The sequence below is a fragment of the Phodopus roborovskii genome, unplaced genomic scaffold (genome assembly GCF_943737965.1).
Source record: "Phodopus roborovskii unplaced genomic scaffold, PHOROB, whole genome shotgun sequence".
In the NCBI taxonomy this organism is placed as follows: Eukaryota; Metazoa; Chordata; class Mammalia; order Rodentia; family Cricetidae; genus Phodopus; species Phodopus roborovskii.
Genome location: NW_026126480.1, coordinates 23680629 through 23703856, shown reverse-complemented (window position 1 = coordinate 23703856; position 23228 = coordinate 23680629). Strand labels below are relative to the sequence as shown.

The window sequence follows — 23228 nt, the reverse complement described above, 5'->3', positions numbered from 1 at the left end:
CAATAAATGTCAGGGGGAAATGAAAAAGAAAAATATTTGTGAGAACTCAAGAATATCTTACAATCATTTCATAAATGACTATCATCACTTTTGGGTACTTGTGACTATATGGTATATTAAAAAGTCACAGGAGTCAATGCCATTGTTAAATGAGCTCTAAAGGATACAAACACTATTTGGTAAAGGTTTTAAAAGTAAAAACATCAACTCTGATGACCAATAGTTTTCAAGTTACTTACTGCCCTTGCATAATTTTTCAACATTTCTAAACCCTAATGCTAAGACCTGAGAAAATGAAATTAACTGGTCAAAAGTCCTTTAAAATCCTGTATTTTTCTTTCCTAGGTTCCATATAACTAGTGCAATTTGACAAAATTAACTTACTTGAATTTTATTTTTTCTTGGTAAATTCTTAACTGTTGAACTACTGTAATCCTTAAACTATTTCTAGTTTTATACCTTTATTATCTTGACTATTAATAAAGATGTCATAATACAGTGACAGATAACAGCACTACGAACAAGCATAAATAATATATCAAGTTAATATACCCTGTATGTATTAGTGTCTAAAAAGTCTTATTTTTTAAGTACAAACAAAAACTTAATTCTACATCTAATTATGGAAAAATCAGTGCCCACTGAGCTATAAAAATGCCAGTGAGTAAAGGGAGGCAAGGTTTTAAATCTGTAAAATTCATTAAGTAAAAATGATATATTGTTATAATGGTCACTTGTTCTTGGCTCAACAAGTGTAATTCCTGAACTCTATAAAAGAAAAGAGATTAATGGCATGATCTACTAGTTACATAATCCTGGAAATAAGTTTCTTGGTGCTTTCTACTTTTTACTACAATGATACCAAATAGCCCTTAGCATAAAAATTTTAACTGCTAAGTACAGCAGCATTATTTAAAATAAAAACACATAGAGGCATAACATTTTCCCAGCATATGTAAGGCCCTGGGTTCAATCCTAAACACTGTGAAGAAATTAACAAAAAATAAGTATAGAATTACTTTCATTTGTAACTCTGTAAAGCTACTGCAGCATGACATAATAATAAAAAAAAAAGACACTATTTGGGGGAAAAAGTATATTGTACCATTTAGAGTAATGTTTTTAATGAAAAAATCATTAAATGAGATAAATAAGGCTAGATGATTACTGTATTTTAACCTTGTGAAGTTTTCGATCTCCTTTCTCTACTGGATCTTCTACTTCAGAGCAGGGATAAAATCCAGGAAATGGTGTGAAAGGATTAATCTTTGGCCTACAGGAACCTGAGAAAGCACCCATCAAGCTACTGATACTCCGCAGAGAAGAAATGACTTGTGGGGGAAGGCTTGGGTCAATCAGAAGATCTGACACCATATTGCGAGCTTCGTTTAGTACTGAAAGATCAACTCCATTTCCACTTCCAGAATTCTAGAAAACAAAACGGGAAATTATGTATTTGATAAGCAGAAAGTTTGACATTTACAAGAAAAAAAAAAAAAAAAAAAAAAAAGGTCTGATTTAAACTAAGGTATATCTATAATACTTAAATAATAGAATCCTGTTAATTACAAAATTTTAATCACATGGACCTAGCATGAATAATATATTAACAGAATTCTAATTTGGTGTGTGTGTGTGTGTGTGTGTTGTGTGTGTGTTTATGTATGTAACAGATACTGTAAGATTTAGCCTTTCATTTCTTTTGGTATTTTATTTGTAATCTGGTTTTATTTTCTTTACCCTATTTTATGATAAATATCATTAATTAAATTATAACTAGCATACAACTAAGTATGTGTTTATTTTGAAGTCTACAATCTTGCTACTTCAATAATTTATTGATTACTTCCTTTTGTTCATGGCAAAACTTAGGAGCATGGAAAGCCATTCTTTCATAACCTTACTTAAGAAGCAGAGTATCGCCGGGCGGTGGTGTCACACACCTTCAATCCCAGTACTCAGGAGGCAGAGGCAGGTGGGTCTCTGTGAGTGTGAGACCAGCCTGGTCTACAAGAGCTAGTTCCAGGACAGCCTCCAAAGCTACACAGGGAAACCCTGTCTCGAAAGCAAAAAAAAAAAAAAAAAAAAAAGATAACATTTAGGCTGATTTGAAATACATGGAGAACATATAAAATAAGGTGTATCAGCATTATTATGAAAAAATGTGGAAAAAATATAGAAAAATGGTATGAGGATTCAAAAGAACAAGTCATAAGTTGAGCTAAACAATTAAGACAAAATGTATGAATGGCACAGTTGGAGCTAGAACCCAAAACTTTGGTAATTCTATTTACAATTGTTGAGAACATTAGATCCCAAGTTATTTGTCAGTGTAAGGTCACATAGACTTTGAATATCATAAAGAGCACAAAATGCAAAGACACAAAAAAGTGAACAAAGGGTGACTAGAGCTAATACAATTTTAGAGGATAGTCATTGTTCACTTAAAAGGCAAGTGTATGTCAGGACCTGAAAGAAGTATACAAAACAAATATTTGGTGCAGAGAGTCTAGTAAATACAAAGAGTAGCAGTAGAAGTCAGCCTGGCCTATCTGAGCCAGAAAAATGGACACCAGGGCAAATGGAAGAAAAATTAATGAAGGAGATAGTCGATACGTCAGAGAGCCAAAACTCAAAAAGGAATTCACTGAGGTGTTTGAATTCTTTTCAGTCTATGACAAGGTCTTGCTCTTTAGTTCTAGGTGAGATAGAGAAATAATGAGCAAGGAAGCAAAATGACTCAGCACAGAATTCAATTGAATATTCAAATAATTTTCTAACTTTTAACGCTGAACATGATTCCATTTCTCATTGTCTTATATTCAGTAAAATTCTTGAGTTTGTACAAAAAGCTAACAATTATTTCTGCATCTTAAATGTTACTGAAGTAGAGACAAATAGAAAGAGAGACAGAAAGAGAGGGAGAGAAGGAAGCAACTCTAAACTACTTTAGCTCTAGTCTGAGGTCTCTGAGATTAGTCACAGCCATATATGTATGTGCTGTTCTTAGTCAATGAATTTGCTAGTGATTCATAATTGGCAGACGTCAGAGAGGATGGGAGGTAGAGCACTCACAGGAAACAGAAAGGGCCTTTCTCTTTCTCTAATACTGGGTGTCTGGGAAAACAAATTCAGATTTCAAGCAACTTTTAAAGGACAGTAAGATTCTATGAAGGCAGGACTTAAAAAGCCAAGCAAAATCCTAACAGATGAAAATAAGGAAACAAGCTTAAATTAAAAACTGCTTTGCCAGGCAGTGGTGGCACATTCATTTAATCCCAGCACTCGGGAGGCAGAGGCAGGCAGATCTCTGTGAGTCTGAGGCAGCCTGGTCTTCAAAGTGAGCTCCTGGTCATCCAGGGCTTTTACATGGAGAAACACTGTCTTGAACTAATCCCCACCCCCACCCTACCCCTGCCCCCCCCCCCAAAAAAAAAGCAGATATCCTTAAAAATATTTCTATTTTGTAGAGCTTTCAAATTAGAATTGGATCTAGGGTCAATGAAATCCCTGAACTCCTCATGGTGTAGGAGAACACCAACTCTCTAGCATCCATATGCCTCTCCCAACTCAAATAAATAAAGAAATGTAATAAAAAAGTTTAAGATATCTTAAGCTATATGACAAACATATAAAAAGTCAAACTTATCCAAATTAAGAAATTAATAATAAATGTACTACAGATCTAAAGGTATAAATTTAAACAATCAATCATCTAGAAGGTAACATTGAAAAAAATCTTCATGACTCTTGAGGGAGTTCTTCAGTATACCTTAGATTTACATATAATCCCTAGATATGTATATGAACTACACATACATGATCATGTACATATATGTTCATGTACAAAATACATAAGGAACTCCTACTGATGAGTAAATTAAAGAGGAAATAAAAATTTACAAAAGACTTGATCACTGGATATCTAGGTGACCAATTAACATAAGAAACATCCCTTAACCTAATGAGTTATCAGTAAGAGCATTATACAGTTACTATCAAAAGCTACTAAAACCCTTATATACTGCTGGTTATTGAATAAAAAGAACACATACTCTGGGAAATTGTCTGGCACTATCAATTGAAAATGAACATATATATGTACATGTAAGCAATTCACTACAAGTTACATAACCAACAAAAAGACTGTTCCAGCATTATCACTTCCAATAGCCAAAACTGAGCATAAAACAATAATGGGGCAAAACAATGCAATTGATAAATATACTGTAATATATTCATTCAACGGAAAAAGTGGAAAATAAACTGGTTACTGCTATATTGAATACTAATTAATCTCACAGTCAACTTAATAGAAAAAAATACAATGTTTCCATTTTTAAAATATAAAAAAAGCTAGAGTGAAACAGTAGAATTCAGGATTGACATAACTCCAGAGAGAAGCTGAATAACTAGGAAGAGGGCCTAAAAGAGTGTTAACTCTTCAGTGTGAGAAAATACATTTATGAATGCTATGTTTGATAAGGTTTGTTAGAAGAGGACTTATACAGGTTCCTCAGTTGTCAGACTGAACTAGACTCCCTGAATACAGCTGATGATGGTGCAACTGGGACAATATATAAAGCCAATGGCAATGGGTCCAAGATGTAATTCTAATGCACAAACTGTCTTAATGGAACCCATTCTATATGGGGAGGTACCTTGCTCAGCCTAAATGTATGAGCGTGTGTGTGTGTGTGTGTGTGTGTGTGTGTGTGTGTGTGTGTGGTGGTGGTGTGGTTGTCCTGCCTCAATGAGATGATGGGACAGACTTAGTAGACTTCCTAAGGGAGGCCTTACCCTCTCAGAGGAGCAGATGGGAGGTAACTGCTCAGCCTAAGTGCATGCATGGGGTTGGGGGGGGGGCAGTTATCCTGCCTCTCAGAGGAGCGGGTGGGGGTGGGGGAGTAGGAGAGGAGAGGGGAGGGGAGGAGGGAACTGGAATTGGAATGTAAAAAAACAAATTATTATTTAAAAATGAAGAGGAAAAAAAGCAAAAAGGGCAGAGTCATAACTACCTATAACTGCAGACATCCTCTTCTTGCCTTTGGGAGCACCACATGCACAGGCATACCACAGCCACAAGGCAAAAACAACAACAATAAAAAATAAACTAGAAACATTTAAATACAAAATAAAAATCAGCCACTCAAAGGGGCATTCATTTTTTTCAAAAGTTGGTGTTAAGACAACTAGTGAAATAAAGCTAAGAGAATGATAAAATTCCTGTAACATACTTAAGTTTTCTCTATTACTGTGAAAAACATATTTCAAAATGCCATATGAAGTAATCAATTTTATAGAGTAAATATACATGTGCACATTTATAATTCAAAAAGACCTATCAAAATAAAAATTAGCAATTATAACAATATATAACATACAATTCATGGTGTTTTAAAATTATTTTTCTGTTTCTACTTATACTTCTATTTTCATTTTTCTGATACTGATATATGATACTTAAGTGAACAAAAATGATCTTAAAGTATACATTATTCCCTTTACATTTAAATATGCATATATAAAGTATGCAAATAAGAAAAACTGCTAGAAGTTAGGATGGGGATTCTCTATGGGGATACAGTGGTACAAGTGAGGCTCTGAGGTCATGGTATGGCCTTTTTCTTCACATGGGTACATGTTGCACAGAAGGGTTAACTTGTGAAAATCTACTAAGTTGTACAGTTTTCTGTACATATATTAAAAATCAATAAGAAGTACTTCAGAAAAATGAAAGCAGAGCATTTTGCTTCCCTAATGAAATGCTTTACCAGTTGATTTAGTCTTTCATACATGTCCTAAAATCTGTTTCTCTCCCCTATACATCACTGTCCAATACCAGAAAAAGGGAAATTAAAAAACCTCAGCCTTAATATAAAGAAAACACTTTATTTTGAGCCATGATTATATTAGAAGGACTTTTAAAACAACTGCTTTTTATTTTATTTTTCTATTATATTTAATAAACTTTTACAAAAATCTACTTCCATGAAGATTTGGATTAACAAGCTCAGATAAAGAACATTTTATTATACAGAAGACCTATGAGTGAACTTTATCAAAAGGATGGGTAGTTTGAACAGACATCACTGTCCTTTGTGCTTACCTGGTAATGAGGTTTACACCACTGCTTCAAGTCCCAGTCCCAGAGAATCATCTGTAAAAGAGCACTGGGTTACAAGCTGTGAACAAACACACACAAAGACAAACTGCACCCGATTCCACTGAAAATGCCCACAACAGCTTGAGCATCAGAAAGGGAGTTGGGAAGATGAGAATAAAAATAATCTCTTTATAGATTATTTCATTTATCTATTACAGAGTAAACCAAAGGGTAAAGCATTTTCAGAACAAAGGCACTATAGTAACTTATATTAACCTTCAAGTATTTATTATGGGCTGGAAAGATGGCCCAAAGATGAAGAGCCCTTACTGCTCTCACAGATGACCCAAGTTCAAATCCCAGCACCCACATCAGGTGGCTTAGAGAATACCTGTAACTCCAATTGGAGGAGAGCAGCTGTCCCTTTCTAGACTCACAGGCATTACATGCACACGGCACACATACATATAAGTAGATTTAAATTTTTCATGCATAAAAATATCAAAAAGGAAAAAGAGATATAAAATCATGTCACTGAAAATATAAGAAATATTAAACATCAGCAGATGCCCCTTGCAAAGAATCATCATCATCTTAAATTGGTGTCTATGTGTGGGGCTATTTCCTTACTAATAAGGCACTCCCATGGACAACCTTCAGAACTTCTTCCCTAGGCTAAATTATACTTAAATGGTTTACAAGTATCAAAGTATACTCCTTTCAATACACAAATAAGTAGTGACTGCTTTCGTTTCCTTCAACTGGTCAGCCCAGCCTTGCTTTCTCTGCCCTTTCTGTAGATGGCTTCCTGGTTACCTGCTTGTCTGGTCCAGCACTCACTGCATTCAACAAAACAGTTAACTTGAATTTAGTAAGCTTTCACAGTCATGACCATTTATCTACTCTAAATTTCTATACTGTTTTGAGTTAGAGAATACATCCCTTCTTTTTTGCTTAACTAATTCCTTGTCATGTTCTGCATACTATGTATGTTGGTTCTTGCCCTTGGGCTTAAGTCCTTTAGTTGCAAAAATATCTTTTTTTAAAGGCTTGTTTTATTTTAATGACTGATTGATGTTATATATCATATATCCCTGAAGCCACTATAAGCAGACAAGAAAAGGAACCCAGGAGAGGGAAGTTTTTTGTTTGTTTGTTTGTTTTGTTTTGTTTTTGGGTTTTTTTTTTTTGTTTTTTTTTTTTTTTTTTTTTTTTTTTTTTTTTTTTTTTTTTTTTTTGAGACAGGGTTCCTCTGTGTAGCTTTGGAGCCTATCCTGGCACTGTAACCCAGGCTGGCCTTAAACAAAGATCTGCCTGCCTCTGCCTCCCAAGTGCTCGAGTGCTGGGATTAGAGGCGTGCCCCACTGCCCGAATTCTTGATCTTGTCTTCATTAAATAGTTACTTTTTCAAATGTAGTTTTAAAATTGTTTTTGAATTTGCAATATGCCTCTCCCATATATTCCTCCTTTCTCCCATTAAAATTCATGGTCTCTTTTTCTTTAGTGTTGTATGTGGTATATATGGCAGAAATTGGGTGTAAGAATCTGCTTTTGCTGCTGTGGTGGTGGTGGTCGTCGTTTTTTTGGTTTTTTAAAAAACATGCCCTGTAGCTATGATACATGCAGTGGGTCAATTTTAAGTTCACAGTTACCTCCTAAGAAACCAGTACTTCTTATCCAAGTCACCTTCTCAGGCACTCAAGAATAGGCATCACCCTTTAGCTGCCCTTCCTCCAGACAAGGTGTATTTTTTCTGGCAACAGGCCCGGAAATGGACAGTTGCAGGCTTACAGATAGATGTTCAGCCCATTTTTGATCAGCTTCCAGATCTACTGGTAGCACTGGGCAGCAGCAATGGTATCACTGGGGTTCAACCAGACCTCCTTTTTGTCTCAGCAGAGAACACATGAGGCAAGCCTCTTTTGAAGCCTGAATATACTCATGGCAATCAACAAAGCAAAAGGTTGCAAAAAAATCTTAATGTGTTACCCATTTGGTTACTATTCAAATGTTTTACTAGTGGATGTAAAACTATTTTTGTAAAAGAACAGAGTACAAGCTTTGCAAACCAAATATAGCCCTTACAGCAGATTCTTTTGTGTTTGTTTGCTTGCTTATTTTCCTTTAAAATGTCTAAAATAAAATATGAAAAATAGTTCAGAATAAGGCTGCTAGGAGGATAGTCTCAGTGGGCTATAATTTGGTGATATCTATTTTACAAAATACACTACCTTTAGTCTTTCAAAAAAGGGCTGTGGTTATTATTACTATTTCCTCATCAATATCCTTTCAGAAAGCAATTTCTTTTTCCTACTGAAATCTATTTCTTTCTAAAGGAAATCCAAACATACTATAGCCACAGCCAGTGTCTATGGTGAAGCTACACACAGTTACATTTGAAAAGACAGTATTATTACTCTTTCACAGTTATTTCTCATTGCCCTAAGTGTAGGACTGTAATAAGTACTTTAGGTTGTGACTTAATGATCATGCAACCTAGATTCTTAAAACAATAATACAGTTTAAGACTTTAAGACTGAATCTAAAATTCCTGAGATTCTCTTATACTTGAGACTGCTATGGCCCATTCTCTGCATGCTATCTGTATAGGACTCACTTTGGAGATCTAGCTGTAATACTTTAATTCTGGCCTTATTTTAGTTTGACAGTTTCTTGGGGATTGTGGATATCAACTAGCTTAGTCACCATTCCTCTCATTATTATGTTCTTTATAAATCTAATATTTTTTTCAAGTTTACCAACAAAACTCTATAACAGATAAATGAAAACAGTCATATGAAATGTAACTAAAAATTTCTTAAGGGGCAGGCCATAATCTACTAATTTGCATTCTGATATATAAGTTTGAAAAACTACTATATCATGTGTCTCATGCTTCAATATTTCTTTCACAAAGATACCACCAAATAAATGCTGATGTCTCATTTCTAAGATGCATTAGTCAAAGCATAAATTGATTTATCAACGCAAGCACACTTGCATCTGGATAGCTTAACATCAAGTATTCTGCCCACTTCACTGACTCATCTGATCAATCAACATTACCCTTTCAGCTAGTTGTACTTTATTGCCAACATCATATTTATAGTCATACTAATGTTCTTAGTTGGAGGTAATGAAAATAGGTTGAGAGACTTTGGGATAAAGTAGTCCTGCTGACCGTTTATACAATTGATCTCATCTTTGCTTATATTCTGAGTTTAGACAAATGAAAAGTGGTAAATATTAAAACCCTGCCCTAAAAAGTTGGGAAGAGGTGGGAGACTGGTGCTGAATATATAGCTCAGTTGATAGAATGCTAGCCTAGCACACATGAAGTGCTAGCTTCAACCCTCAGCACCACATAAACCAATTCAGCATGGTAGTGCACACTTTAAATCGCAGCTACATGTAGAATGAGAAGACAAATTTGATCCAGCTAACCTCTAGGGTCACATATTTCAAAGGAAAACATAACAACCAGCCAGGAAGTCCTGTCTACCTACATAATCAGAAAGTAGCTGTTTTGTGATCACACTCATCACCCTGCAGCACCAGGAAGTATCCAAGATATTCAGCCCACCTCCTGAAACAGTAACTGGATGACACTTCCCATCTTCCTAAAGATTCAACACACTGCTAGGCACATTTCTACCAAAATGGATCAGCTTGCCAGTTACCCTGGAAGCTATCAGGATGCCATCTTATAGCCTCAAGACAGCTGGTTGCTCCTGTGCATATTCACAGAACCTCAGGAAGTATGCATGTAGCCTGCCAAAACTGAAAAGTGGTTTGGTGGCTGTACCCATTCACCTTTGACCCCAGAAAACAGCCAAAAGCCCACCCTGAGTCACTTGGATCCAGAAGGCTCTTGAAGGAACACAATAAAACTTCAAATTAATAAGTACCTATCTCATTGTCTGTGGCCCTTGCACACTCACATTCCATCCTCACTGTGATATGACTTTCCAAGCACATTAGAGTGGCACTACAGGCACATACAACCCATACATCTTACAGATACCTCATACTCGCAGCCATATGGCAAAAACCACTCTGCCTAAGACATTCTCAGCACAGCTAATGGAGTAATCCTACAAACCCCTACAGCTGAGAGCAAAGAGACACACACATTCATGACTACCATTAACCACTGCTGGTTAAGATACACAAGTATTCAACCAACACTCTAGAAACAAGTACACAAGGAAGTTTTCTACAAATTCAACCTTATTAAATTAGTAAAAGCAACTAATCCTTCAGACAGACAAATATTAAAGTATGAACAGATGAAAAATTTAGAAAAAATTAAATTAACATCACAAAAGTTCTATGGCAACAAATAGGATGGAAAAGGAAATTGGCAGACAACATGAATAATTGAAACTAATGATTCTAAGATAATTCAGAGAGACACAAGAAGTTACAAACAAATTAACGAAATTACAAAATTCATGACCTAGAAGAATTCATTAGATAGAGGTCACTTATAAAACAGAAATTTTGGAGATAAAGAACTCAATAAATGAACAACAAATATAGCTGTGAGCTTTAATAACAGGCTAGACTAAGCAGCAGAAGAAAGAAAGGAAAGGAGGGAAGGAACACAAGATCTATATACAACACCATAAATTGAAGAAATTCTGGCATTATTGCTCTACTAGGAAAACAGGAGGAGAAATGCATAGAAAATAAATTCATTTAAATAATATTTGAAGACACCCAAACTTCAGAAAGATATGGACATCCAGATTTAAAGCAGTAAAGTTCTCAACAGAAACATTAAATGTGAAAATATGAAGAGAGTCTACGATGATATGTATAAAGTCTTGAAAGTAAAAACTTGCCAATCAGTAATATTATATCCAGAAAGGGCTTTCTTCAGAAAATAAAAGAAGGAAAAGTTGGGAGAATTACCTCATCCGACTGGCCTCACAAGAAATACTTCAGGAGCACTATACAAGAATGTAAAAGAAACAGAAAAATATCTACCATCATAGATGGGGGAGAGGTGAAAAACAAAATCAAGTCTTACTAATACAGAAACATAACAAGATACAGAGAACGTGTAGTTTTCTGTTTGTTTTGTTTTTACTCTTTGGGAGCCTGCTGCCACCCAGCTCCCAAATAAATACATGAATACTTATTGTTACTTATGAAAGCACCACCTTTGGTTTGTTTCTAGCCAGCTTTTCTAACTTGATTTCTCCCATTTCTCATTAAATACATTTGCCTCTTGGCTTTTTAAACTTTCTGTATGCTACATATCTTTCCTTTCCTTCCTACTCCATGGCTGTGGGAAGGTGTCTGGCCCCTGATGTCCTCCTCTCATTTTCTCACTCCTCCCTCATCTTTCTTCTCTGATTTATTCTCCTGCCCTGGCTGCCCTACCTTTTTTCTTTCTGCAGCCTAGCTATTGGCCATTCAACTCTTTATAAACCAATCAGGTGTTTTAGGTAGGCAAAGTAACACAGCTTTAGAGAGTTAAACAAATGAAACACATCTTTGCATCATTAAACAAATATCACACAACAAATAATAAAGAATTAAAGAGTAGGAATAAAACAGAAAAAAGATCATGATTATAGAAGCATATCCTTATTATATTAATAACCATAAATTTAAATGAGCTAAATTTCTGAATTAAAACATTTAGACTGTATGCAATAAACTTAAAAACAAAAACAAGTACATGAAATTTACTTCACATATAAGGACTAAAACTGAAGGGACAGAAAATGAGATTTCACATAAGCACAGCAAAATATGAACAGACTGTAATACTTAAATAAAATACACTTAAAGATAAAAACTGTAAAGGGGCATTTATATATAACCCATGGAAGTAGAAAGGAGACTGTGAGAGGGGAGGAAGAGATCTAAAGGAAATAGGACAAGAAACAAAAGAGGGAAACATATGAATGAAAGCAGGGAGGCTTATTTGAGGAAGGAAGGAAGAGAAGCAGTAACAGGGCAAACAAGAACAAAGTATAATGTATAAAATCATATGTATACTTATGATATGTATAAAAATGAAACTTTCACAATGAAGCTCATTTGATATAACAAAATAATTTGAGATGTAAGAGATCAATTCAACAAGACGAAATAATTATAAGCATATATTCACCCAATAACAGAGCACCTCAATTATATAGAACAAACAATATTGAATCTAAGGAGATCAATTACAGTAACAGTAGAGAACTTCAACACCCCATGTTCAAGGAATAGAAAATCCAACAAATAAATGACTATGCTTAATATGACATACCTAACCAATACTCAAAGAATTCCACTGCACACTTACTTTCTTTTCATCATCCAACAAAATGTTTACCAAAATAAACTACTGTTAGGCCATCAAACAAGTCTTCTCAAACTTTTAAAGACTTAAATCATAACATGGATCTTCTGTACAATAAACAGGAAATCAAGAAGGGAAATTTAGAAATTATAAAATAGAAATTAAACAATGTTTTAGGACAAACAAAAGATTAATGAAAAAAAATTCAAGGGGATAATTTTAAATGTCTTTAACCATATATAAACCAAATGCAATATACCAAACCCATTATGTACAATAGAGCCAAAACAAAAAGGATAGTTTATAGCAATAATCATGTGAATAGTTCAAAAAGAAAACTTTCAAGCTAACTAATGATGCAACTGAAAGACCTAAATAAACAAACAAAAAAACAAGAATAAACTAACACCAAAATCAGAAGGAAGAAATAACAAAGATCAGCTGCTCAGAGCCTGGGAACTGTGCATGCATTGAGGAGCTCATCCCTGCAGACCAGGCCATCCAGAGTCTGACAGGATGCTAGTCCTGCCTCCACCCACCGGAGGAAGTGAGCATGGGCCTATTTACAGCCCACCTTCTAGTGTCCTGCTTGGAGCCTCCTAAGGCCTGGAGGCTGCATTCAGGGAAGCCCATCCCAGTGGTGAAGCCATCGGAGTCTACAGACTTTGTGGTGCTAGTCCCACCTCCACTGACTGGAAGAGAATCTTGGACCCTTACCCACCAGGAGAGGGAGAGATCCCACCAGCACCCATTGGAAGAAAGGATGGGAAGATGACAGTATAAAAACACATTCAACAACAAAAAGATCAGTATGATGCCACCTGAGTCTAGGGACTCCACACTAGCAAGACCTGAACATCCCAACAGAGATAAAACAGAAGAGACCAACCCTAAAAACAACTTTATAAAGATGATAGAGACCCTCAAAGAGAAAATGAGAAAATCCCTTAAAGAAATGGAAGAAAAACAACAACAACAACAAAATAATAATCAAGAAATGGAGGAAAAGATAAGCGAAAAAATTGTAAGAACTAAACAAATCTCTTAAAGAAAACAAGGAACGCCATGAAAACAAAACAAAACAAAACAAAAAACCAAACAAGTGAAGGAAACAATTCAAATAGTTCAAGCCATACAGTTGAAATAGAGACAATATTTAAAAACACAGTCTGAGGGAATTCTAGAAATAGAATTGCTGGGCAAATGATCAGGAACTATAGATGCAATCATAACTAACAGAATACAAGAGATGGAAGAGAGACTCTCAGGCTTTGAGGATACACTAGAAGAAATAAATTCATCGACCAAAGAAAATCTAAAGTCCAGCAAATCCCCAACACAAATTATCCAGGAAATAAGAGACACCTTGAAAAAGCCAAACCTAAGAATAACAGGTATAGAAGATGAAGAAACCCAACTCAAAGTTGCAGAAAATATAACCAACAAAATCACAGAAGAAAACTTTCCCAACCAAAGAAAGGCATGCAAAGAAAGGAAGTGCAAGGAGCTTACAGAACACCAAATAGAGTGGACCACAAAAAAGTCTCCCTCACCACAAAGCAATCAAAACACCAAACATACAGAATAAAGAAAGAATATTAAGAGCAGCAAAAGAAAAAGGCCAAATAACATATAAAGGCAAACCTATCAGAATTACACCTGACTTCTGAAGGCCAGAAGCCCCTGATAGATATTCTACAAACTCTAAGAGATCACAGATGCCAGCCCAAACTACTATACCCAGCAAAGCTTTCAATCACTATAGATGGAGAAACCAAGATATTCCATGACAAAACCAGATTTAAACAATACATATCCACTAATTAGCCCTACAGAAAGTTCTGGAAGATAACCTCAACCCAAGGAAGTTAACTATATTCACAAAAACATATGCAATAGATAATCACACTTTACCAACAGCCAAAAGAAAAAAAGGGGGGGAGTGGGATCCAACAACAAATCCAAAACAAACAAGAATTAATAATCAATGATCATTAATAACCCTCAATATTAATAGTCTTAACTCGCCTATAAAAAGACACAGGCTAACAGATTGGATACAAAGACAGAATCCATCCTTCTGCTGCACACAAGAAACACACCTCAACTTCAAAGACAAACAGTACCTCAGAGCTAAGGGTTGGGAAAAGAATTTCCAATCAAATGGACCCAAGAAACAAGCTGGTATAGCAAACCTAATATCTAACAAACTAGATCTCAAACTAAAATCAATCAAAAGAGATGAAGAATGTTATTTCATATTCATCACAGGAAAAATCTATCAAGATGAAGTGAAGTCTCAATTTTGAACATCTATGCCCCAAATACATAGGTATCCACATTAGTAAAAGAAATATTACTAAAACTCATATGGCACATAAAACCTGACACACTCATAGTGGGAGATTTCAACACCCCACACTTAACCACTAGACAGGACCACTAGACAGAAATTTAACAAAGAAACAAAAGATCTAACAGAAGTTATGATCCAATTGGGTTTAACAGACATCTATAGAATATTCCATCCAATCACAAAGGAATATACCCTTCTTTTCAGATCCACATGGAACCTTCTCTAAAACCCACTACATACTTGGCAATATAGTAAACCTCAACAGATACAAAAAAATTGGAATAACCCCCTGTATCTTATCAGACCACCATGTTTTAAAGTTAGAACTCAACAACATAAATTGCAGAAACCTTACAAATTCATGGAAATTGAACAATGATAACCCCCTTAAAAAAGGTTTGACCCTTTCAGAGAAAAATGATAGCTCCTCCCATTTAGGATGGCTTTTCTGTTAGGACTCTATTACTTTATCCACAGGACAGAATTCAAGCCTGGTTCTGTATTTCTGGTAGAACATAAATGGGTAGTATTAGTGAAGACCCTGCTCTTGTTATTTGCTCATTGGTCATGTTGTTAAAGTGCATTCTACATATTTATATTTGTACCAATAGACTTAATTCCCCTCTCTTCAAGGCTCAGGGAACATCATGGAAGAGAAGACTAAAAGCATGTAAGAGCTGGAAGATGGTCAAGATTTCAGTGAAAGTCTGTCTTTTGTACATGACATGGCTATGACACTTGTGAACTCATAGGAGCTAGTACTACTACTTAAGATCTGAATAGCTGGCAAAGGTGTTCTCCAGCCCCCAATCCTTACTAAGAAGCTACTGGCACTATGGGAGCCAAACATTCCCAAGAATAATAGTAACTCAGTTTGTAATTCAGGTTCCAACTCAATTCCCCACTCAGTTCTCAATGCTAATAACCCCAACACTTTTTTGGTGTTCCCACTAGTAAGTTACCCACACTCCAATGGTGACTCTATATACATGTATAAATGGGAAGAACTAACTGATTTAGTGGTTAACCCCACCCCAAAAAAAGATGTAAGGTGGAAGAAGATGTTTTATGGGGATACATTGCAAATCAGACATGAGAAATGAAGGTAGATATGATCATTTTATTATATACTTGTATAAAGTTCTCAAGGATAAAGAGAAACTATAATAAAAGATTTTCCAATGTTGATGAAAATACAAGGATAGTAATTTCATAGACACCACTGTTGGCAAGATAAACTAGCTCAGAAATTAAGAAAAACAGTATGGAACTTCTCCAAAAGTCACCTATCCTATTACTAGCTATTGATCCAAGGAAATTTAAATAAGTTTATCATATCTATGCACTCCCATGTTTACTGCAGTGCCATTCAGTCTTTATTTCCATTTATGGTTAGATAAAGAAAATGTATTGGATATGGATGAGGGGATATAATTCTGCCATGAAAAGGGATGAAAGTCAATGAAATGCTGTCTTTTGCAGTAACAGGGTTGGGTCTGGAAGACATCACATTAAACGAAACAAGTCAAACAGAAGGACAAGTACTACATGTTCTCATCCATATGTGGAAGCTGAAAAGAGTTGATTTCATAAAAATGGAAAACAGGAAAGGAAGAATGGGTTAAAGGAAGGAAAGAGAGGAGTTAAACAAGAGGTAAAATTATAGTGGAATGATTTCTAATGTTATATAGCACAGAAAGTGACTATGTCCTATATTTAACATTCATTATATATTTTATAAGAACTAGAAAATTTTATAACTTCAACTCAAAGAAATACTAAGACAAGATGCTAATTACCTTGATTCAGTCATTATATACTGAATATATATACATACATAAATATACATACATATATATATATATGAAATTATCTCTCTATTCACAGTAAGATTTTTTAAAAACAAAGATTTCAAAATTGTGTTTCATTTATGGTATGTGTAGGCACGTGCGTGCGTGTCTGCGTGTGTGTGTGTGTGTGTGTGTGTACATGCACATGTCACAGTGTGGAGTGGGGAACCATATATATCTTTTAAGGATTGGTTCTCTTTCAACTGTGGGTTCAGGGATTAAACACAGATTGTCAGGCTTATATTTAAGCACTTTTACCTTCTGAACCATCTCACCATCCTTTAATCTTTAGAAAATTGGCATTAGTCAGATGTTTTTATTGTCCTCTACAAAAGCTTTATTCACAACAAATTTAAGGGGGAAAGTCCAAAGCTTGATCTTTTGCTATAATGTGGTAAATACCTTTAGAGAAGAAAAACTGTCAGACCTATGGCAAACAGGGAACACTAATGTTAATGGTAACATTTAAAGATGGCATTGTCCTTAATAGCACCAGTCAGAAAGCTAAGACAAAAAGATTATAAGTTGCAGGCCAGCTTGGCCAGAAAAGTGAGATACTTGGCAGGCTCCAATACATAGCAAAACCATAACTTAAAAATAAAAGCAGGTGGGGCTGGAGAGATGGCTCAGAGGTAAAGAGCACTGGCTGCTCTTCCAGAAGTCCTGAGTTCAATTCCCAGCAACCACATAGTGGCTCACAATCATTATGATAAGACCTGGTGCCCTTTAGAACACTATATACATAATAAATAAATTTTAAAAAAATAAAAGAAGGTGACAGTGGATAAGTGATGTTTGTCTTTAGTCTATATTTTATGCACATTTTAAATATACTTACTCAGCTTTGGCTAAAAAGTTAAGACATTAGAGAGGCAAAGAAATAGAGATGGTTATTAGAGTACACATTTAAGGTAGAAATGGATTCTATCAGACATTTTATACGTCAAGTTTTGCAGGATATGTGTACTTGATGCTAGGAGAAGTAACGAGACTAGATCTAGGGAGGCAGCCAAAGGAGCAAAACACTTTTTGTCAGAGCTAGGTAGAACCCATGCCTCATACATGTTGGGCAAACACTCTACTACTGAGTCACAGCCACACCCAAAGAGGTATGTAATTAAAGTATTGAGGAAAATACTGCTAAATGTTATTATAATATAGATTATGTATGTGTACCATATATATATTTATAATGTTAGAGGAAATTTTTAGCTAGGAAGTATAATAATATTATTAGTCAATAATTACCAAATTATGATCTTTGACTTCTTGCTCCTCAGAATCTGGAATAGTTAAAGAAATTAAAGAAAATACTGGAGTTGTTTCTGGGCAGGTGGGAAAAAGCCACAAGCCTGCTTCACTACATTAAAATCAAGCAGGTGGAGATGAACACACACACACACACACACACACACACACACACACACAGATCAGTTGGGCACCATTATGGTGAGCAAATATACGGTGAAGTATCGTAGAAAGAGTATAAATGGCATTTTCCCATCCTGGAGCTATCTCCAAATTACCACACAGAGACTTAGTATTATTTATAATGCTCAGCCAATAGCTCAGGCTTATTACTAATTAGTTCTTAAATTTTAATTAATACATTTCGATTAATCTATGCTTTGCCACATGCCTCATGGCTTGTTACCTCATTTTTTACATATTCTGCTTCCCCAGTGGCTGGCAGGCATCTCCCTAACTCCTTTCTTGCCCCCAGCATCCTCAGTCTGATCGTCCTGCCTATACTTTTTGCCTGGTTATCAGCCAATCAGTGTTTTATTAACAATGAGCATAATCCATAGCAGGAGAGAGAGAAGTTCAAGTCCTATAGAGAGAGACAGACCTGAAAGGTGAAGTCTGTGAAGAACAGGCTAATATGGGAGGGCTGCTTGTCACCCAGTCCTGGATATGTCTGGGTCTATGGTCCTATCCCAGCCATGATCCTTGTGGATGCCCATAGTCTCTGATACCACCAAAGGCCATGAGGATGCTTGGAGTCGAGAATGCCACATGTGGTCATGTAGGTACCCAAGGGACATGTCACCGCAGGGCAGGGACCACACAGGTCAGAATGACCTGGGCTGCCACCAAGGGCCATGGAATCATCCAGGCTTGAGATGTGCCAGGGGCCATGTCTGAGTCTGTGGTACTACCACAGCCAGGGTCAGTGTTGATGTCCATGGTCCCTGTTAACCATCCACAGTCATGTGGATGCTTTGGGTCTAGGCCCCTACCTAAGGTCAAGTTTGGACCCAAAAGCCACCCTACAGCTGGGGTGATGCTAATCTGAGTTGCCTGCACTGCTTACTACCTGGGCCATGTTGGCATCTGGGCCTGAACGGCTTCTGAGGACCATGTCTGGATCCATGGTTCTATAGTATCTGGGGGTCTGTGATGATGCCAATGGCCCATGTTGCCACGAAGGGACACATGGATACCTGGGTTCTGGATCACCACCTATGGCCATAGCAGGGACTGAGGGACTGCTGTGGCTGGGGTCATAACAATCTGGATGGTCTGCACTATCACCAGTGAACATAGTAACAACTGAGTCTATGCTGCTGCCCAGGGCCATGGCTGGGTCCATGGCCGTACTGCAGCAAGGGTCTGCGTCAATTCCAGTGGCTCCTATCACCACTGAAGAATATGCAGATGCCCAGGGTGTGGGCCCATACCTGAGGCCATGTTGGTGCCCCAAAGTCATGCTGCCACTAGGACCATAAAGATTGGGTGGACTGTGCTGCCACTTGGGGCCATAGAGACATCCAGGTCTAGGCTACATGTCAAGGTCCATGGCCCTACTGCAGACAGGAACTGTGTTGATGTCTGGGATTCCTGTTATTATCAAAGACAATGCAGAAACCCAGGCTCTGTAAACAATGGGGAGCTCATGAACCCCAGAAACCAGCATAGGACCGACCCAGACCCCTGAATGTGGGTCTCAGTTAGGAGATCTGGTCAGTCTATGGGACCTCTGACAATGGAACCAGGATGTATCCCTACTGCACAAACGGACTCTGGGAGACCATTCCCCATGGAGGGATACTCCCTTAGCCTAGGGACACGAGGGAGGTCCTAGGCGCTACCTCAAATGACTTGACAGATTTTGATGATCCCTCATGGGAGGCCTCAACCTCCGTGGGGAGTAGATGGGGAGTGGAATGGGGGGAGGGGTCTGTGAGGAGGATGGGAGGGAGAGGGAACTAGGATTGACATGTAAAATAAGAAAAAAACATTAAATTTTTAAAAATTTAAAGGAAGGAAGGAAGGAAGGAAGGAAGGAAGGAAGGAAGGAAGGAAGGAAGGAAGGAACGCAAGATCTGGACTGAAACCTGGGGCCATATTAGTGTCTAAAAGTCATGCAACCTCAGTGTCTGAGTGGTAGTGACACCCAGGCCTGAGTTCTAGCTCTGAGTCATCTGTAGATCTGTGGTCCTGCTGTAGCCATGGCCAATGCTGTTATCCATGGCTTCTAGTACCACTGAAGGTAGGGCAGATATCCAAGATCTGGCCCTCCACCTAAGGTCATGCTGTCGTCCCAGAGCTACCTTATAGTGGGGCAATGCCAAATTGAGTGGCCTGTGCAGCCATATGAGGCTATGGTGACATCCAAGCTTGGGATGCCCCTGAAGTCCATGTCTGGGTCTGTGGTTCTACTGCAACCTGGCTGTGTGGTGATATCCATGCTCCATGTTGCCACCAAAGGCCGCAATAACTCTTGGCCTCTGGGCTGCCACCTGTGGCCATGTTGGAGTCTGAGGGACACGTCACTGCCAGGAACACTCCAACCTCAGTGACTGTGCTGACACCAGTTACCATGGTGTTGTCTGGACCCAAGCTGTGGCTGGGGGACATTTCTGGGCCCCTGTCCTGGTCACAGCCAGAGTCTGTGTCTCCTGTTAGCATCTAAGGTAATACAGATATTTGGGGTCTAAACTGCCACATGGGACCAGGTTGGAACCCAGGGATCATGCTTCTGCTGGGCCCATCCAAATCCGAGGCCTGTCACTTGGGGACATGGTGCTATCCACCCCCATTTGCATCCTGTAGCAGCTAGGGTAGGTGTGAATGTCCATGGCCCACTTTACCATGGAGGCCCATGAATAGCATGTGTTAAAGTATGAGGGACTTGCTAAGCAGGGACCCACTCCTCACTGGCCTGAAGTAGCCTGTATCACACCCATCGCCAGGAATGATGACCCTGACCCTCCCTGGCTCTGGAATAATAGACCCTGATGTCTTTTTTATTATTGTTTATTTTTCTACTTATCACATTTCATTTGGGTGAAGCACTATAATTATAGAGTGAGGGAGGGTACAGAGAGACTGGAAGGTGAGTGGGACTGGATACATGATGTAAAATTCCACAAAAATCAATAAAAAATGGTAAAATAATTTAAAAAAATACTGTGTTTTCATAACTGTGAAATATAAATTTAATTCTGAGTCCTACATAAATTTCAGTATTATCATTTTACAAGTTAATTTTATTAAAAATACACCATTTTTCAAAGCCTGCTTATTTGATAAGAATACAAGTAACAATTATTTTTATGCCTTTGAAATATTATAAATATGTCTTAAATTTGTGCTCTTTTAATTATGTTACAGTCTACAACCCATGTAGAAATAAAAAATGGCCCAAAGTAAGCTTTCTAAAGACTCATAACATTATAAATATAGTGACAGAACTCAGACTAAATGCCCAATCTAAATGCTATAAATCTGTGGTATAACAGCACCCAAGCTGTTCTGAAGGCAGAAGTGCAACTAAGACATGACACAGCTATTATCTAGAAACACAGCTATTATCTACATGCTTCTGAATAGTGTCTACTTTGAAACTTTATCAAACAATAATAGGAAAACATAGAAAGTTTTGAAGAAAACATGAAGACCTCTTTGATAAACTAACATTTATTTTTTCTAGAATAGGAAAATAATGTTTTCCTGGATGAAACAAAGGACTTACATGCTGAATTAAAACAAAGAAAAAAAAAAAAAATCAAGATCACCAGTCAGATTCTGTACTTTTCATTTAAAAAGTACATTAAAAAGCAAGCCATTGCTGATTTAACAAAACTATGATGGGAGATGTCATTCTGTAAATATGTTTCTCATACTGGTTGATGAATAAAGCACTGTTGGCCAATAGGAAAGCAGGATAGGCAGGACTAGGAGACAAGGAGGAAAGAGGAAGTAGGAAGGAGGAGTCAGCATGTAGAGACTGGAGAGATCAGACGCCAGCCCCACTCTCCAGTAAGATGAGACCACATGGAAATACTTAGATTAATAGAAATGGGTTAATAATTAAGACAGAGCTAGCCAGTAAGAAACTAGTACCTGGCCAACAGCATTATATCAAATACAGAGTCTTGGTGTGTTATTTGGGGATGGACCACAGTGGGTCAAGACCGTCAGGGAAAAAAACATACTCGTAACATATGGCGCCACAACGTAGCTAATAAGAACTTCCACTTAAAATTTAAAAAAAGCTTAAAAAAGGACACTAGATAATCAACATTATGCTGAAAGAGAGAGGGAAAACAGATCAATTTTAAAAAGTATGGACCATGTGACAGCTAAAGACATCACAGAATAGAAAAAGCATGAAATGCAAAGGATTAACTGTGCAGATATTTTATGTCACTGATGAAAACACTCAGATAAAGTGCAGTCCACAAAAGGAAGATCAGCAACTAACTTTCTACATTATAAAAGCTGGCTTGTTCTTCTTTAGTCATTGTTTGTAAACTTCAGTATAGACTTGGAAATGTGCCTTGGAATTAAGGAATGTACCTAGACAGTGTCAGTTATCCAAAAAGCAAAAAGCTTCATTAAAAAATAAAAAATGTTATACTAACACAAATCTGTGTGCTGCTTTTCATTAGGGGAGGGTGAGACAGGGCCCTGTGTAGCAGGCCATGCTGTTCTCAAATTCATGAACTTCTAATCTTCCTGGCCCCTCTTCCCAAGAGTTGGGATTATTACAGATTGTGCCATCGTGCCCAGCTAACCACTGCTTTCACTTGATGAAAACAACTGGTACTTAACACATGCTAAGAATGATTTAATATAAACTGCATAACATAAACATATTTTGGCTACAGATCCTTTTTTATTATGCTTTAGAAAATGAAACAATTATTAAAATATTTTAAATAAAATATAAAATAATTCAATTTCCCAAAATTTAAGCATGGTATGGCTCATCAATTTAATAATAGACTAAAAGTAGATGTTAGAGAGAAATATTTTATCACTACAAAGTCCCTGAATATATAGAACCAACAGTAATAAACCTGAGTGTCTCCCCTTGTATAATAGTGGTTTAAATTTTTAATTTAAATGAAGCAGAAAGTGATAGGATATAAATGAACCTAAAGCGTGGAACCTATTTACCTGTCATAGAATTAACTAGAAATACCTTTGTTGCTACAAACAGCACTCAATAAAACAAAAACATGTTTGCTTTTATACATTCGTCTAAAACTGTTGAGTGGTTCTCAAACACACTGAGTGCACAGTGCATGACAGGTATAAAATTTAAGTTTTACAAGTATTGGTGTGATTACTGATATCCTATGTAATATGTAGCTCTTT

At 36.9% G+C, this 23228-nt stretch overlaps 1 protein-coding gene across 1 annotated transcript in view; it reads right to left on the bottom strand.

Moving 5' to 3' along the window:
- Nucleotides 1-23228, bottom strand: part of Pde3b (phosphodiesterase 3B) — a 121947-nt gene that overhangs the window by 34548 nt on the left and 64171 nt on the right. The window contains exons 2-3 of the mRNA XM_051192719.1: nucleotides 6110-6160; nucleotides 1180-1428 (exon numbers count right to left, since the gene is read on the bottom strand). Coding sequence (XP_051048676.1) covers nucleotides 1180-1428; nucleotides 6110-6160 — 300 coding nt within the window. The remainder of the gene's footprint in view (nucleotides 1-1179; nucleotides 1429-6109; nucleotides 6161-23228) is intronic.